Source organism: Canis lupus, chromosome 3 (assembly GCF_003254725.2).
Source record: "Canis lupus dingo isolate Sandy chromosome 3, ASM325472v2, whole genome shotgun sequence".
Classification (NCBI taxonomy): Eukaryota; Metazoa; Chordata; class Mammalia; order Carnivora; family Canidae; genus Canis; species Canis lupus.
In genome coordinates, this window is record NC_064245.1 from 59,263,743 (window position 1) to 59,281,658 (window position 17,916).

At 52.6% G+C, this 17,916-nt stretch overlaps 2 protein-coding genes across 2 annotated transcripts in view; both read right to left on the minus strand.

The window, feature by feature from the left end:
- The window catches only part of PPP2R2C (protein phosphatase 2 regulatory subunit Bgamma), a 947,578-nt gene that overhangs the window by 702,790 nt on the left and 226,872 nt on the right, over positions 1 to 17,916 (minus strand). The window lies entirely within an intron of this gene.
- Positions 16,648 to 17,852, minus strand: LOC112653839 (glyceraldehyde-3-phosphate dehydrogenase-like). The gene has a single exon (XM_025438123.3). It carries the CDS (start codon positions 17,850 to 17,852, stop codon positions 16,851 to 16,853), a length of 1,002 nt encoding a protein of 333 aa, XP_025293908.2. The 3' UTR covers positions 16,648 to 16,850.

The window sequence follows — 17,916 nt, forward strand, 5'->3', positions numbered from 1 at the left end:
GGTGAGCCTACCTGGAAGCCAGAGGGCAGGGGAGGTGGGGATGGAGTCCTTGGATGGGAGTCCAGTCCTGTGTGCAGGACAGTCTGGGGAGTTGGGGCAACGAGTGACTGACCAGGAGGAGCTCCGAGTGAAGCAGGAGGGTTCAACCCGGGCAGACGGGGCACAGGGCCACCCGTGTTACCTGCCAGGTGACGTCCCCCTCCCCTTCCCCCTTCAGTTCTCCCTCCTCTCCCCTCCTCTCTCCCCCCTCTTCTCCTCCCCCTCCCCTTCTAGCTCTCCCTCCTCTCCCCGTTCTCCCTCCCCCTTTCCCTCCTTTCCTTCAATAACAACAACTGAGCACTAATGTAGCCAGATGAGCTAAGCATCTGGGCACCACCCTGACCGGTAGGTATAACAGGTAAGTGACCCAGTTTTGACCCAGACACGTAAGGGCTGGGGGTGAGAGTGCTTTGGGGGTGCTGGCAGGCTCTGCGCCCACCGTAGTGCTGTCTGTGCTGAGTTCTGACGGTGAGGAGAGGTCAGATAGGCAAGGAGGGGCAGAAGAGAGGGGCAGGGTGTGACCTAGGCCTAGAAGAGCTGCCCGGCCAGGGCCAGAAGCAGGAAACCAAAGAGCCAGTTGCTCTGGGCTTGTCGCAGGTGAGTTGACCCCAGCACCCCTCACCCTCACTGTTCCCCCAGCAGGCAGGTGTGCAGGTGCAGCCTCAGGCCTCTGTGATGCTGGACCTCCGGGGCTGGAGGGCAGGCTGTGGGGGGCGGCAGTGGTGAGCTGGGGGTGGCCGCAGAGGGGGAGTCGCTGGAAATGACATTCTGCTCTCAGAACAGCACCTGCAGGCAAGCCTGGGGACCAGGGGCTGTGGGTGGGGGGCGTGGCTGGGTCAGGTTCACCCAAGGGGAGGAGGAACCCACCCCCCTGCTTCTGGCCTGCTGTGTCTCCTCTGAACAAAACCGAGGGTCATGAGTTTAAGTTTATTCTGTTCCCTCTCAGGACCAGGAATCGAACTGTCACATTCAACTAGCCCTGTCCCCACAGGTGTTAGCCGTATGGGAAACCTTTGACACCCAGATTTCATTTATGCTTAACTGGCTGAGCCATCCAGGTGCCCCTTGAGTAAAGTTTATAAGAATAAAAGGTACATGTAAAATATGTATAGCAAAATACACAGATGGTAAATATAGAGCAAGAGGATTTTCATAATATTTACTATCCTGTGTCATCAGCACCAGATCACAAAATGTGTCTGGCACCCCAAAATCCTCCCTTTCCCCTTCATGTTCTATAGCGGGTAGTACGTGGGTTGTTTCTGTTTTAGGGTTATTAGTATAGTACTGCTCTGGCTTTTGGTGAATATGTGTGTGCGTGTCTAAGTTCTTTGTAACGGGGTTGTGGCAAACGGCTCATATGGTTTTCACTAAGTTCTGTGTTTTTAACGCATTGTCCCTATTATTCCAAACATTGTGGAAGTAAGCAAAGATCCCCCTAAATGAGAAAGGCAAAGCTGTGTTCCCGGTGCTGGCTGTGGAGGGGGTCGGCCACCCTCACTCAGCAGAGAACCAGAGGCAGGCAGAGCTTTGGGGAAGCTTTCCAGGGGAGGAGGGGACGCTTGGGAGAGCCTGACGGGGGCTGGGGGCCTGGGGAGGCTGGAAGGGGGCGTCCCACGTGGCTGGTGAGGGGAGTGGGTTGGCTTTCTTGGGTCGGTGCTGAGTCCAAAGCAGGACAGAAATGAGGGCAGGTGTCCGTTATCGATCAGGTCCTGGCCCATTGTCACAGGGGTTGTTGTTGGGTTCCTGGATTGTCCTGAGAGACGGCAGTCTGACTTCCTGCAGATCTGACTTACAGCAGGCAGGTTCCTTGGGCGGGTGGCTGCGGTAAGGGGCCTGGATCACTGTAGGTAAGGGGGCTGGATCACTGTGGGTAAGGGGCCAGGTCGCTGTGGGTAAGGGGCCTGGATCACTGTGGGTAGGGGCCAGTTCCCTGGGCAGGTGGCCATGAGCTGTGGGTCAGAGTTCTGTTTTTATATGTGTCCAGGCCACTGTCTTATCTCTCAGCATCTACTCTGCTGCTTCTCACTGCTCCTGTCTCCCTGCTCTAACCCACTGTGGACCCCAGATTTGTCCCCAGGTTGCCCCCAGCTCCCACTACCCAGAAGGTGCTGAAGGGAGCAGGCGCACAGTGTCCCCTCCTGGCCCAGTGTGAGTTTCTTTGGCCTGTACCACCAGGAAGGGATTCCCAATCACAGAGCAGCCCCGTTGGCCGCTTGGAACCACACAGAGGTTCCGGTGTTCTCTTCCATGGGGAGCCCTCCTGGGTGTCCCTGTGCTGGGCTTTCTACAGCTGGGGCCCAGCCCCAGCACAGGCAGGGAACGGGGTGGCTCCCACTCACTGGTGCAGAGTCAGAGCTGCAGCTCCAAGTGGTCAGACACCGTAGGAATGAGAGGGAGCATCTGCAACGGGGCAGACAGTAGGATACCCTGGGTCTTGTCTTCACGTAGGGAGCGCTCCTGCAGCAGGTGTGTTGATTTGGCCCTCATATGAGTTTTATGCTCTGGTTTATTTATAACCTTATCATAGCTCAATCTAGCTGCATCCATGCATCTAGCATGACCTTCATGCTCATTTTAGCCGGCATTGTGGGATGAAGGGGATATGCTTTGCCAAAGGTGGTGAGTTTCTGTGGCCAAGTGGACACCCTGGAGGGTGGCTGGGCTTGATCCGCCTTGCAGGTCCCCTTCCCAAGAGAGTTGTCTACCAGGCAGGAGCACCACAAACAGTGATGGGGAGCTACCAGAGGGAAGCACCACCATGCAGAGGGGTTCACAGCCCCCGAGAGCTGCAAGTGGAGGAGAGGAGCCTCAGTGGTTAAGGAGGGAGGCCGCGGCGGGTCTGGGCCTCTGGGGAGCCTGGGAAGGAGCAGACCAGAAAGCAAGGGTGGGCGCAGTTATGTCATGGGGACAGGGGTCTTCCGGGGGCGAACCCACACCCTGCCTTGTCCCGGGATCTTCCCTAGAGGTGGAGGGATGCCCTGAGAGTGGACTGCCTCTCTGTGGTCCACACTTCTTGGGATGGAATCTCCGGGGCTGGGGAGTCTTGGGGCTGCTCTCCTTCCCACCTGCCTGGAGCCACCACCCCGGAAGGCAGAGCTACTCAGCGGACTCCAGCTTTTCCTGCACTGGCTGTTCCAGCAGGGCGCCTGTGTGGCCCTCACTGTGCTTCCTCCCAATGTCAGCATCAGCAGTGATGGGTGATGGAGCGGATATTTGTTCCCATCTGCTGACTCCATCGTCTTCTCGGGTGGCTCAGAACCAGGGCGGAGAACTGGGGTGCTGCTTACTGGACACTCCAGCACCCAGTGGCCTCCCAGAATGTGCTCTGAGGCTTGCCTTGACCCAGAGGTAGTGGGAAGCCATCCAAAGATCCCCCCTCCTTGCCCTGTGTTTTTATTCTGAAACAAAACTTGTAGAAAAATGAAAAGAATAAGAAAAAATGTAAATCTGAGTCCTTTACCCTAGATTCAGGGTTTGCTAACAGTCCGTCACGGCTCTGTCTTTCCCCACCCCCCCTCTCTCATGTACACGTACATCTCCAACATAGGACATACATACATAGAACACATGTAGAATATATCACATGCGCACACACACATCCCACATGGTGTTTTGCTGGCTGAGACATTGAGAGTAAGTTGCAGACATCATGCTATTCACTCCAAAATACTCCAGCTGCGTCTCCTGGGAACAAGGGTGTTCTCCTGCATAACTATGACATCATTGTATCTGTCCTCTTCCCCAGGGGAACAGAATCAGTCAGGTGGGTGTATATTACATGTACTTAATGCATAAACATTCTTTATATAATATATATAGAACATAAACCATGTATTCTATAGAACATATGCAATATTTACAATATATATTCTATGAGTTATATCGAATTTATATATATGATGTATTATAAAGAATTGACTAAAAAAAAAAAAAAGAATTGACTTACATGATTGTGAAAGCTGACAAGTCCAGAATCTGCAGCGTAGGTCACCATGCTGGGAGTCGGTGGTGTGGATGAAGTGTGAAGGCTCCTTACTGGAGAATTCCCTCTTCCTCAGGGAGACCAGTCCTTTTGTTCTATCCATTCCTTTACCTGATTGGACACGGCCCACCCATGTTATGAAGGGCAATCTACTTTGCCCAGGGTTCGCCGATTTAAGTGTTAATCTTATCTGAAAACATCCTCTAAGTTGATACATAAACTTAACCATCGCAACAGTGATCACCTGAAGAAGTTGAACACTCATACAATATTATCATCTGAAATACATGTACATTCAGTATCACTGATCATCTCAATAGAGCCAGGATCCAATCAAGGATCATATACTGTACCTAATTGTCATCCCCCAGCCCTATAACCTAGAATAGCTTCTAGTGCCCCCCTTTAAGAATTTATTTATGAGAGAGAGAGAGAGAGAGAGAGAGAGAACAAGCAAGAGAGCATGAAGGGGGTGAGGGGCAGAGGGAGAGGGAAGAGCAGACTCCTCACTGAGCAGGGAGCCTGATGTGGGGCTCGACTCCAGGACTTTGGCATCACGACCTGAGCCGAAGGCAGACACTTAACTGATTGAGCCACCTCGGTGCCCCAACCAGCCCCCCTTTCAAAAAACCTTTATGATATTGGCACTTGAGAAGAGCTCCATTTTTTTTTTTTGCTGTGTCTCACTTGGGATTTGCCGATCACTTCCTCATTGGTGGATCCAGTTAAACATTCGCTGTGTCTTTCTTGGCACATCATGCCAGGAAGCACGTGAAGTTGTTTGTCCCTGTAGGTGAAGCTGGGTTTGCTCCCGTGACCCCCGCTCCCTGTGATTGGCTGTCAGCCAGGCTGGGCTCCCGAGCTGTCGGGAGTGGCCTGCCCCTATCAGTCTTCCCCCCTGGGGGATTTGGGACCCATCCAACCCTGGGGCTTGCTTGAGGCAGTGAGTACACTGATGGTTGTCAAATATCGATTTCCTAATGAGATTATCCCACCTCCGGTTAATACTTCTAAAGAGAGCCCCCCCCCACACACACAATGTATGGATTCCTTTCCAACCCCAACGTGCCATCATCCATCATTGTCACTGTCCATATTAATGATAAAATTATCCCAGGTTTGGCCAGGAGGAGCCCCTCCTGCTTTTCTGACATCTCCTCATCATTTAAAGACATTCTCCATCCATTACTCCTCATCACCCATGAGATGTTGCAGATCCCACTCTGCACTGTATTTGCCCTGGATCTGGAGTCGGCCTTTACCCCAGAGCAGCTTCATTCCTTTCAGGGGATGGTTTTTTGAAGCCAGGGTCTTGGTGTTAGGTGAGCTCATCTATCAAAAGCTGTGAAACTACAGTGATTGATCTGTTATTGACCGATTCTTCCTTTCTCACTGCAAAGCACCAGAATGCGAGCCCATGGGGGTCCTTCCCAACAGCTATTTCTAGCAGGCTCAGGCTCCCCGGCAAATATTCCTCCTCTCCCCAGGGATTCTTTCTAAAAGCAGGTCCCCCTTGTCCTGGCAGCAACGTTGCTGGATTAAAGCTGCCTGTTTTTGGTTTGGTTTCCCATCTGCTCCTTCTGGCATCCCCAGCAAGTAGAGAGACGGTCCTTGGTTAAGGCTACAGCCATGTCAGGGCTCCTAGATAGAGTCTGGAGTCTTCTGGGACTCCCTGGCCACACAAGGTGGCTCCGCCTGGTCTCTGTCCCTGGGCAGGTCACCTCCTCCTCACTTGGGGAAGGAGGGGGTTTGTGGAAGCAGGTGTCTGGGAACTCTTGGAAGGAAGAGTTCTCTCTCAGGTGGGTGGAATCCGTCCTGTTTCTGTGTTCTGACTCACCTGGACCAGGGTAAGCTGTGACACAGGGAGGGGCAGGATCTGAAGTGGGGTAGCCTGGCTCCCCTCATACTCACTGGGACGCCTCGCCCAAGCCTCATGTGTGCGTGTGCTCCAGGCATAGGATCAGGACACATGAAGCTTTTAGAGTCATAAATGTTTGTGTTCAAAGGGTCACTTTGCTGCTTGCTGGCTCTGCAACCCCAGGGCAGGCTGTCCACACTTGGGGCCTCAGTTTCTTCATCTCACAGTGACAACAGTGGTCCTCACACTTCAGGGTTAGTGGGAGCATTAGAAGTGAGAAAATCGGAAAGGGGCTTGCCCAGAATCTCGTGCGCAGTTTGTAAGTAAGAACTAGTGGCCATAACTATTATCAAATGGAATCCTTCACAAATCCTAAAGTGCTCTATAATCAGGAACAGTTTAAAATTTTAAAATAAAGGGTCAGGGGTCTATAGGAGTCTGCTATGAATATTGGCACCTGGAGAGCATGGCTCCCAGCCCTTAGGAGGATCTCCCTTGGGGCCTGACCCCCGCCCCCATGTCCATCACAAAAAGGATATGATGAACTTCTGTTCTGTGGGCGGTGGAATGAACCCTTTCACAAGGACAATTAGGGACACAATGGTAATAGCAGTGCTTGAGGTTTTAGAGATGTAACAAGGCAATCAGGGAATGCTGGGCGAGATTTCCGAGCGGGGCGGGCGGTGGGTGGTGGACAGAGGCTCAAACAGCAGAGTGCAGCATTTGGGGCCATTGTCATCTTGGAGCATGCTTTCCAAGATACTGATCAGTGCCTTGGCAGGTCCATATGGTCAGGGGACAAGAGTCCAGGGCTGTGGTCAGTTGAACAGTGGCCTCCAAGGATATCAAGTGCTAATCCTTGGAACCTGTATTACCTTCATCGCAAAAGGATGTGGCAGGTATGATTAAGGATCTTAAGATGGGGAGATGATCCTGGATTATCTAGCTGGGCCCTAAATGTAATCACAGAGGGAGGTTTGACACAGAAAATGAAGGCCATGAGACCACTGAGGTATGATGCTGGGCTTTGAAGGAGTCACAAGTCAAGGAACAGGGGTCCCTCTAGAAGCTGGAAAAATTTAGAGAACAGATTCTCCCCTAGAGCCTCCAGATTCCAGAGGGAGGGCAGCCCTGTGGACAACTAGGACAACTTGACTTTGTCCCAGTAAAACTAATTTCAGGTTTCTGGTCCCCAGAACCATAGGAAAATGAATGTGTATTGTTTTCAGCCACCAAATTTGTGTTTTTTTTTTTTTTTTTTTTTTGGTAGCAATTTGTTATTGGGCAGCCACAGGGAACTCATCTGAGGACCCGCCTAGGCAACCTGTCCTGGCAAACCTGCCTTGTTTTCAGTTAGGACTACAAAGGGCTGATCCTGGACGTGATGGCGGGCCAGAAGCAAACCCTGTGGATACTGCACATCACCTTCACATAATCTGAACCCCTGAAACTATGGGGAGGCCGTTTGGGACTCCCAGTACCCTGGACAGCCGGCAGACCCAGATGTGAATCCTTTCTGGACAGAGGTAACATCATCCTAAACTTCTAGGTTATAAATCCGGTGTTTATGCACAAGAACAGATTACTAGGCACACAAGGAGTCAGGGTAACATGAAAGCTCTGCTGGAACCACAGGCCATGGACACAGCCACCCAGGACACCCAGCCACGGAGCTAAGAGATGAGAATTTTGAGGTGACTGTTTTCCGTGCTCAATGGGATTAGAAGCTAGGATGGAGAGTTTCACTGAAGAACTGGGAGCTGTGAAAAGCAGTGAATTGGAAATCATGGAACTCAGAAGTACAATAAGTAAAATTAGGAGCCCATTGGGTGGGTCTGTCAGCAGGTGGATGCAGCCAAAGAGAGAATTGGTGACTTGGAAGAAGGATCCAAAGAAAAGAATCAGAGGGAAGTGCAGGGTCAAAGGATAGAAAACACCGGAAAGAAGGTAAGAAGCATAGAAGGTGGGATACAGTTGGACCTCTAGTGCACAGGCGATTGGGGTTCTAGGAGAAAAGGCAGGGAGATGGGCCAGAAACAATATTGAAGAAATAATGGCTGGGATCTGTGGCGAGACTGCCTTCGTTTGCTGGGCCCATTGTAACAAAATTCCACAGCTGGCTTGGCGTAAACAACCGAAATCTACTTTATCGTGGCTCTGGAGCCAGAAGTCTGAGATCAAGTCTGTTGGCGGGTTTGGTCTCTCCTGGGGCCCTCCTCCTTGGCTTGCAGGGGGTGGCTTCTCGCTGTGTCCTCACATGGCCTCTGTGCATACACATCTCCTCTGAGAGGGACATCAGATTGGGGCACCTGAGGGAGTCAGTGGGTGAAGCATCTGTCTTTGGCTCAGGTCATGATCCCAGGGTCCTGGAATTGAGCCCCGTCAGGCTCCCTGCTCCCTGGAGAGCCTGCTTGTCCCTCCCCTCTCTGTCTCTTATGAATAAATAAATGAAATCTTAAAAAATAATAATTAAAAAAGGGACATTAGAATGGATTGGGCCTACCCCAAAGCATCAATTTAACCTAATCACCTGTTTAAAGATACCACCTCTGAATAGTCACATCCAGAGGTGCTGGGAGTTAGAGCTTCAACACATACGTTTTTGGGGAAGTGGAGTAGGGGAGGGACACCGTTCAGGGCATAGCAAAGATAGTAAGCCATAGATTCAGGAATCTCCGGGGACCCAGAGCAGGACAAATAAAACCACATCTCTCTACCGCACACCAAAACGGCCAACTAAAGATACAGGGCACCCCTCAAGCCAGCCAGAAATAAAAGATGGTTTGCCTTCAGGGGAGCAACCCCTGGAGCATGAACTGACCTCTCAGCAGAAACGATGGAAGCCAGGAGAAAGTGAACACTCGTTCCTTAACGAGCAGGAAGAAGGAAATGCCAGCCTGGACTCCTCCATCAAGGATGTCTTTCCAATTTCGGGCCGAAGTCTGTATAGCAGCCTGGATCCTGGAGGGTTCGACAGGATGTGTGACGTGAAGGACCTACAAACCCCGGTGAGTGACTGTGATGTGTAAGGGCTCCACGTGGTACCTGAGGGCTGGGAGAGAAAAGGCAAGCAAGAGCGAGCTTGGAGAGGACCTCCAGGTGGGGTTCGGACCTTAGTGCAGAAGGTACGGTCCAGCCCTCTGGACAGTGGAGAAGCTTGCTGGGTTTCCCAGACGGGAGCTGGTCTACAGTCCTCGGGCAGGCGGCCACCCTCCAGTGTGCAGTCAGGGCACAGTGATCGGCAGTAGGGGGGTGGGTGGCGGTCCAGAGAGGGTATGTGTGTGTGTGGCGGGGGGGTCTGGGGTGCAGGTGTGCCACACGGGGGCTTGTAGAGGATCCACAGTGGCCTGGTGGGAACCCTTGGAAGAAAACAGGTCAGCGGCTTCCAGGGAGAAGAGGGGATGGGGAGGAGGGAGAGACCCGTATACAGGGTCAGGACTTATCACATTTTTTTTTAAAGATTTTATTTATTTATTCATGAGAGAGACAGAGAGAGGCAGAGACACAGGCAGAGGGAGAAGCAGGCTCCTCACAGGGAGCCTGATGTGGGACTCGATCCCCAGACCAGGATCATGTCCTGAGCCAAAGGCAGAAGCTCAACCGCTGAGCCACCCAGGCGTCCCGGGACTTATCACATTTTATGCCTTAAATTAGTACGATTCGTTGCCTGTCATTGATGTTGCAATAATGCCGGTTAAGGACAGCACTGTGTTTAAGGAGGCAGGCCTAGTGGCAACTCTCTACAGAAGAGGACGTGTTTCACTTAAGAGTTAGGATAGCATGTCACCTTTGGGGGAAAGGTTGGGTCGGGATGGGGGCCTGGCTTGGGGAGGGGAGCTTCTGGAGCCCTTGGTAATGCCCTATTTCTTGACCTGGGTTGTGGTTCTTACTTTGTGATGAATTTTTGATCTTCGGAACAAGGACAAAGCAGCGCCTGGTGTTGCAGGAGAGACATCTGTGCTTGGCTCCCTTCGCAGCTTTCCCCGAACGCAGACCCTTCCCCTTCGCCGCAGCAGGACAGGCATGGGGAGAGTGTGAGAACAGAAGGGGGACAGTGTGGACTGGCCTCTCCCACACTGAAGGGTGGGTGCAAAGGGGAAGCTAGGATCTCACGGCCGAGGAGGGTCACATGCAGCAGGGCATCAGTAGTCCCCAGAGAAGGGTCATAGGCAAACAGGCAGGGATGTCTCAGGTCAGGGGTGAGGGTTGCCCGCTCATATGGGGCACTTAGTGGCTGAGGATGACGAGGAGGGGCACTTGAGAAGGAAGGTGACCACCCACTGGTCCCCGCTGACACTTGTGCTCATAGCTTAGTTACTGATGGTGCTTGCTTTCATCTCAACAGTATCCCGGTTTGGTTTGGACAGTGAAGGTCCCAGGCATTCTAGTCACAGGGATGTCGTGACAATCAGCAATGTGATGTATGCCAAGTGCCTCACTCACTACCCAGTGCACGGGTTGTGCTCAACTAATGTGGGCTCTGAACCAGCTGCCTCCAAGTCTGTCCCCTGGGAGCAATGAGGCTGCCCAATGACCTTCCCTGGAAATTTGCATCTTAAGAACTTAGAGCATCTTAAAACTTCTGAGAGGAGCCACCCACTCGTCCTTTCTTGTGTATCCAACAGACATTCACATATCCGGGAAGTATCTACTTAGCCCAACTTCCAGTCAACCAACAGCCATTAATGTTCACACCTGTCCATTCAACCATCCATCCATCCATCCATCCATCCATCCATCCATCCATCCAACTATATCCATCCATTATGACACTTGTGTGTTCATCTATCTGTCCATGTGTCCATCTATCCAACAAATATCCATCCATTCTAGTGTCTGTCTTTCCATCCGCCCACCTGCCCACTCAGCCATCCGTCTATCCCACACATGTCCACCTGCTTTAACATCCATCCACCTGTTCCTTGGAAATGCCACCAGTTCAGTCGCAGTGGATGGCCTTACCTTTTATTTTGTTGCTAAATAAAAGCAGTCAGCAGTCCTCTTCATTCTTTGGACGGCACTTCTGTGCACTTACCAGCATCTGTTCCCATCACTCCCCCTTCCCTCTTCTTAAGAGGCTGAACTCTCTCTTCTCTCCGAAGTGGTGACTGGCCCTCAGCTCCTGCCCCATCCCATCCCTCCAGCCCGCCCTCCGCCTGTGCCTCCCTCCTGGAGCATTCCAGTAGCAGGCAAACTGTTTATTCCCGCCATCGTCAGCTATCTTCATATAAAACTCTCCTTGTCCTGGTTCTGCGGCACCAGCCCTTCTCCCAGTCTCCGGGTATTCTTTTTTTAACATTTTATTTATTTATTCATGGAGACAGAGAGAGAGACAGAGACTCAGGCAGAGGGAGAAGCAGGCTCCCCTTGGGGGAGCTTGATGCGAGACTCGATCCCAGGACCCCAGGATCACACCCCCAGCCAAGGCAGACACTCAACTGCTGAGCCACTGTGGTGTCTCCCGGTCTCTGGGTCTTACGGAAGCTCTTTGAAAGTATTGCCTGTGCTCGGCTCTTTCTCTCTGGGTGCCCCCCCACCCCACTGCCCCAGGGAAGCTGGTGCCTCAGGCTCAGCAGTGGTGTCCACGTTGTTCACTCCCTGAATATGTTGCCTTTTTTTTCTTTTAAGATTTTATTTATTTATTCACAAGAGACCCAGAGAGAGAGAGGCAGAGAAACAGGCAGAGGGAGAAACAGGCTCCATGCAGGGAGCCCGATATGGGACTCGATCCCCAGACGGCAGGATCACACTCTGAGCCAAAGGCAGATGCTCAACCACTGAGCCACCCAGGCATCCCAATATGTTGCCTTTGACTTTGTCCTTTGAAATAGTCTTTTCTGGCTTCCAGGCCATCATGTGCCCCCTGCCCCTGCCCCCCATTTACTGATCCTTTGCAGTTTCTTGTCTTTCCCATGCTCCCTACTCGTGGACTCTGAGGGGCTCAGGAGGAGGTCCCCAGACTCTCCCCTCATTATGCAGGACTTGGCATCTTATGGTCTCGTCCAGTTTCAAGGCATTCAGTGCTATCCAGGAGCACGGACGTCCCCACGTCCCTCTGTGTCCTGGGTCGCCCCCCTTGGCCACAGCCTTGTGTGCCCTCCCCCTGGGGTGTATGATGGACACTCAAACTCAACATGTGTGAGCACAAGCTTTTGTCCTTCGCCACACTTCTCTGCTCTCTTCCCATCTTGTCGATGGCGACCCCATCTCTCTAGTTGCTCAGGCCAAGAGTCTTGGAGTCACCCTTGAATCTGCCCCCTGCCCCCTGCTGCTCCCTGCCCCCCACCTTCAGGATGGCAGCACAGTCTGCTCGCCTCCCATCCAAATCTGTCCAGAATCCCCCTTCTAACCTCTCCTTTTCTGCCGTGTCCACCGTGGCTCAAGCCAGCACCTGCTGAGCTTGGATTATAGAAACAGCCTCCTGTCTGGCCTCCCTGCCTCCATTCTTGCTTCTTGCAGTCTGTCAACTTAGTGGCCAGAGGCAGACTGTGTCACGCCCTGTCGGAGACCTCCAATGGCTCCCGGTTCACTCAGACTTCACCCTCCTCACCGCGCCCTTCCTCCCTGGTGGCATACCCCACTCTTCCTTGCTGGCCTATTCCCGCCCCACTAGCCTATTTGCTGTTCTTAGAAACCGCCAGCAGCGCTCCTGCCTCATGGTCTTTGCACTTGGCTGTTTCCTCTGCCTGGAATGCTCTTTCCCCAAATATCCACAGGGCTTCTCTCACTTCCTTGGGGTTTTTGTCATGTGGCCTCTTGAAGTGAGGATAGTGCCATGTGGTGTGTTTAAGATCGCATCTTGTCTGAGGTCTGGTCCTCTGGAAAGCGGAGCCCGAGGCTGGGATTGGGGTGTGAACACATGTCTGTGAGCTGTGAGTCTGGGTGGTGAGCACGAAGGGGGAGGGAGGCCTCTCGGTGCCAGCTTTTCAGCGACCTGGGGTGATGTCCAGCAGGCTGCTCGGCTCCCCGCGGCTCTCCAGAAAGCGTGCAGGGTAGGGCCGTGATTTGGGGGAGTCTGCAGGCAATGGCACGGGGAAGGCAGGTGTCTGCTCAGCTGTCACCTCCTGCTTCTCGCTGGTTGAGGTCCACGCCCGGAGCTAATTCACTCACAGGTCTGGCGTCTTCCCAGCCACTGGGCCCTGGCTGGCCATCCCATTACCAGAGGCCCGGCTCAGGATGTGCGGCTTCTTGTCTGGAAGGGCAGGGCCTGGGCACAGGTGGGCACTGCTGGGAGGGAGGGGCCAGAGTGGCTGCGGGCACACGCCCCACCCCTGCTGCGGGCACATGCCTCACCCCTGCTGAGGGACACACCCCACCCCTGCTGCAGGCACATGCCTCACCCCTGCTGGGGGCACCTGTCCCACCCCTGCCGCGGGCACACACCTCACCTCTGCTGGGGGCACACGCCTCACCCCTGCTGAGGGTACACACCCCACCCCTGCTGGGGGCACACACCTCACCCCTGCTATGGGCACACGCCTCACCCCTGCTGGGGGCACACGCCTCACCCCTGCTGCGGGCACACGCCTCACCCCTGCCCTAGCACCTCCTTGCATTCTTTCCTGTCTCATTTTGTCCCTTGGACTGTAGTGTCTCACATACCCAAGTTTTATTTATTTCTGTGTTTAGTGTCTCCCTCTCTCCACTTGAAAAGAAACTCAAGAAGGCAGGAATTATCGCTGTGTTCCCTGCTTCTTCCTGTCGGTTAGAGCAGCGCCTGCTCCGTCGTAGGTACTCTGTAAATATTTGTTGAATGAAGGAATGAAAGAAGAGTCTATTTCATCGACCCAAAGAAGATTCTCTTTTGAGTAGTAGGTTTAATGCCACAGAATTACATTTTTTTTCTGAGTCTTATATATTTCTTGACTCTGTACAGTGGATAATATTTATTTAGCCACATCGTTACGAATGTGGAGTATTAGATTCTATGTTATAGAGTCTACCTCTACAGACAAAGCACACAAGACTTCGCTGGGGCCAGGCAACAGGATGTCAGTGTTTAAACCCTGCCACTGTAAAATAAATAAGTGTGCGCATGTGGTGGGGGCAAGTATCTGGAAGGATCAATGCCCACTTCATAGCGCTGGGCTGGAGGCAGGCAGGACTTCCATGTTTACTTTATGTACTTCTTTTATGCCTCTTTTTCTAAAACAAGCATGCATTACTTCTATATTAAACATTTTGTTTCTAAATTTAAAAAAATGTCCAATTGAGGATTTGGAAAAATGACCTTCAGTCCGGAGTCCAGATGAGGCCCCTGGGGTCAGAGGCTGTAGAAGAGCCCTGGGCAGAGCGGCCACTCCCACCTCTCTCAGACCCTGGGTGTCCCTGGAGATGTCCTCTCTCTGGGTGTCCCAGGGGAGGCTGCCTGGGGCCAGAGCCCTGGTTCCTTCTGGAGGGGGCATCTCAGAGGCCGGCTTATTTTCCTGTTCGTGTGGCTGATCGCTGGCAGCCTCCCCACTCTGCTGGTTGCTCCTGCTGTTAACACAAGGCCTGACTATTGATGCAGACAGTCAGGATGCCTGCTCAGGTGGAGCAGGTGCTACCTTGGACAGGTAACTTCACTCATTCATCATTCCCTGCAGGTCTGTTTTGCCCTGAGCCTTGTGCGTGATGAATAAGACACAGGCATGGGCCTTAGGGAGCTCATAGGCTAGTGGGGGAGACAGCCACACAGCCAGGTTCACTCCATGCTCATCTCCCACAGGGTAGACAACGTGTAGGCACTGTTCTAGACGGGAGGGTCTAGAGTCCCACAGGTGGGCCTCCTGGAGGAGGTGGAACCTGAGCTGGGACATAGCTGGGGAGAAGGGTAGTGGAGCCAGAGGCAGATGACAGGCAGTGAATAGGGGGCCACTTTGTCACCACCTTGGTGGAAACAGGTAGGATTCAGGGTAAATAGAAACATGGAAAGGAGGCCCAAGGTAAGGCTCAGTATATGGTATCCCATCCTCCTCTGGGAGAGTTGGGGCTGAGGCAGGGCCTCTATCCCTTGATGAGGTAGGCCAGACACCTTTATCCTTTGGAACACCTGGCACTGGTCATGGATCATAACCAGCTGCCCCTTAGATTGTGCCACGTGCATCACCAAACCCTGCAAGGCAGCATTATGTGTCCTTGGACCCTTAGGACCGCATCATGCCCAGTGTGCTGCTCTCAGGGAGATCCAGGACTCGGATGCCCTAGAAGGAGGGTGAGGGCAGGAGGGGGACCACATGAGTGGGGTGAGGGGCAGTAGAGGGAGACATGGCGGCTGGACCATCTGGATGAAGAGCTGGAGTGGCCCTTGTCGATAGAGTGGCAAAGACAAGTGCCAGGAGACACATGGAGATTTTCTCAGTTTAGTCAAAATCCTTGGATGTTATTTTTCTTTATTTATTTTTAAAGATTTTATTTATTTATTCACGAGAGACAGATAGAGAGAGAGAGGCAGAGACACAGGCAGGGGGAGAAGCAGACTCCATGCAGGGAGCCCGATGCAGGACTTGATCCTAGGACCCCGGGATCACGCCCTGAGCCAAAGGCAGAGGCCCAACCACTGAGCCACCCAGGTGTCCCCCAAATCCTTGGATTTTAAATGTCAGTCCCACATATCAGAACCAATTTAAAAGATTTTAAAAATACTTAAAACATGCAGAAAATTTTGGAAAATAACTAAGAAGCTTCCATGTTCCCACCATTGACACTATGGTTTTAGATTTCTTTCCAAAGCAGGAGACTTGATGTTGCTGATGCAGAGTGGGTGCTAGACCATCCCCCCCCAGGCCAGGAAGAGACAGGCGCCTCCAAGTGGATGACAACTATCCCCATGACGCCTTGTACTTCCACCATGTCGTGATGGTACACGCTGTAACCCGTGTCTACACAGAGGGCTGCCCGGTTTATTCCTCTAGCAATGTGCTCAGCTCATAGCACAGGATGCTGCTGGAGACTTACCTAGGTGGGTGCATGAGGACCTAGCTAATTCATTCCAGATGTGTTCTCCTGCATGCATGAGCCATGTGAAGGGGCTGGGGGGTTGCTTTCACCATCATTTTGTTCCTCACTGTGTTAGTTTACTATCACTGTGTCACAAATGAGCACCCCTGGAGCAGCTTGAGACACTGCTATGCCACGTCTCACTGCCCCTTCATTGCCTATTATCCTGTGGGTCAGGGGTCTGTTCAAGGAGCTAAGTGGGTCCCAGTGACCACACTCTCTAGTAACCACACCCCAGACCTCTTACCTGGTGAGGACAGAACCTTTTCTTTACTGTTTAAGCCATTCTGAGTTGAGATTTAAGTATTTGCTGTCAAAGGCAATCTTAACTCACAAAGACTCGGAGAGATCCAGGGCCGGGCAGTGGGCTGGCAATGGCTGATGTTTGCACCTGAACATAAAGCTCTTGCACATAACCGCTGAGCAAGGGGCAGTGTGGTAGTTTCCTGGGGCTGCTGTTACAATGTACACAAATAGGGGGTCAGGGGCTCACACTCTGGGAATGTGTTCTCTTATAGGTTCTGGGGCCAGCAGCTCAGAATCAAGGTGTCAGCAGGGCTGGTTCCTGCTGTGGCCGTGAGGGACAACTGGTCCCAGGCCTCTGCTGGCTTCTGGGGTTTGCTGGCATCCTTGCTTCTCATGGACTTGTAGGAGCATCACCCCCATCTCTGCCTTCATCTTCACATGTTGCGCTCCTTGTGTGCCTGTCTGGGTCTAAATGTCCCCCTCCTCCTTTTTATTTGATTTATTATTATTATTATTATTATTATTATTATTAATTATTTTTGGCTGGGTACAGTATACTTTATTGATGGTACATGACAAGGTAGGGCTCCCCAAGCCCCTCCCCTTCCTTGGGGTCTAGGATGTAAATTGGAGGTCAGGAGATTCTCAGTGTGTTGGGGGATTAAGTTGGGGCAGGGACTCCCCAGCAGCTGAGGGCCTCTCTGTTCCTCTTGTTCTTGCTGGGGCTGGTGGTCCAGGAGGCTCTTACTCCTTGGAGGCCATGTGGACCATGAGGTCCACCACCTGGTTGCTGTAGCCGAATTCATTGTCATACCAGGAAATGAGCTTGACGAAGTGGTCATTGAGGGCAATGCCAGCCCCGGCGTTGAAGGTGGAAGAGTGGGTGTCACTGTTGAAGTCACGGGAGACCACCTGGTCCTCAGTGTAGCCCAGGATGCCTTTGAGGGGGCCCTCTGATGTCTGCTTCACCACCTTCTTCATGTCGTCATATTTTGCAGCTTTCTCCAGGTGGCAGGTCAGATTCACAACTGACACGTTGGGGGTGGGGACACGGAAGGCCATGCCAGTGAGCTTCCCGTTCAGCTCAGGGATGACCTTGCCCACAGCCTTGGCGGCGCCAGTGGAAGCAGGGATGATGTTCTGGGCAGCCCCTCGGCCGTCACGCCACAGCTTCCCAGAGGGGCCATCCACGGCTTTCTGGGTGGCAGTGATGGCATGGACAGTGGTCATGAGGCCCTCCACAATGCCGAAGTGGTCATGGATGACTTTGGCTAGAGAAGCCAAGCAGTTGGTGGTGCAGGAGGCATTGCTGACAATCTTGAGGGAGTTGTCATACTTCTCGTGGTTCTCGCTCATCACAAACATGGGGGCATCAGCAGAAGGAGCAGAGATGATGACCCTCTTGGCCCCGCCTCCCAAGTGAGCCCCAGCCTTCTTCATGGTGGTAAAGACCCCGGTGGACTCCATAACATACTCAGCACCAGCATCACCCCATTTGATGTTGGCGGGATCTCGCTCCTGGAAGATGGAGATGGACTTCCCGTTGATGACAAGTTTCCCGTTCTCAGCCTTGACGGTGCCGTGGAATTTTCCATGGGTAGAATCATCCTGGAACATGTACACCATGTAGTTGAGATCAATGAAGGGATCATTGATGGCGACAATATCCACTTTGCCAGAGTTAAAAGCAGCCCTGGTGACCAGGCGCCCAATACGGCCACATCTATTCACTCTGACCTTCACCATCATGTTTTGGGGATGCGGCTGGCCCTGCACCAGAAGACACGGCTGTCTGTCAAACGGGGAGGAG

Bases quoted from the DNA above. Each gene is read 5' to 3' on its own strand.
- LOC112653839 (XM_025438123.3), bottom strand. From the start codon at position 17,852: ATGGTGAAGGTCAGAGTGAATAGATGTGGCCGTATTGGGCGCCTGGTC.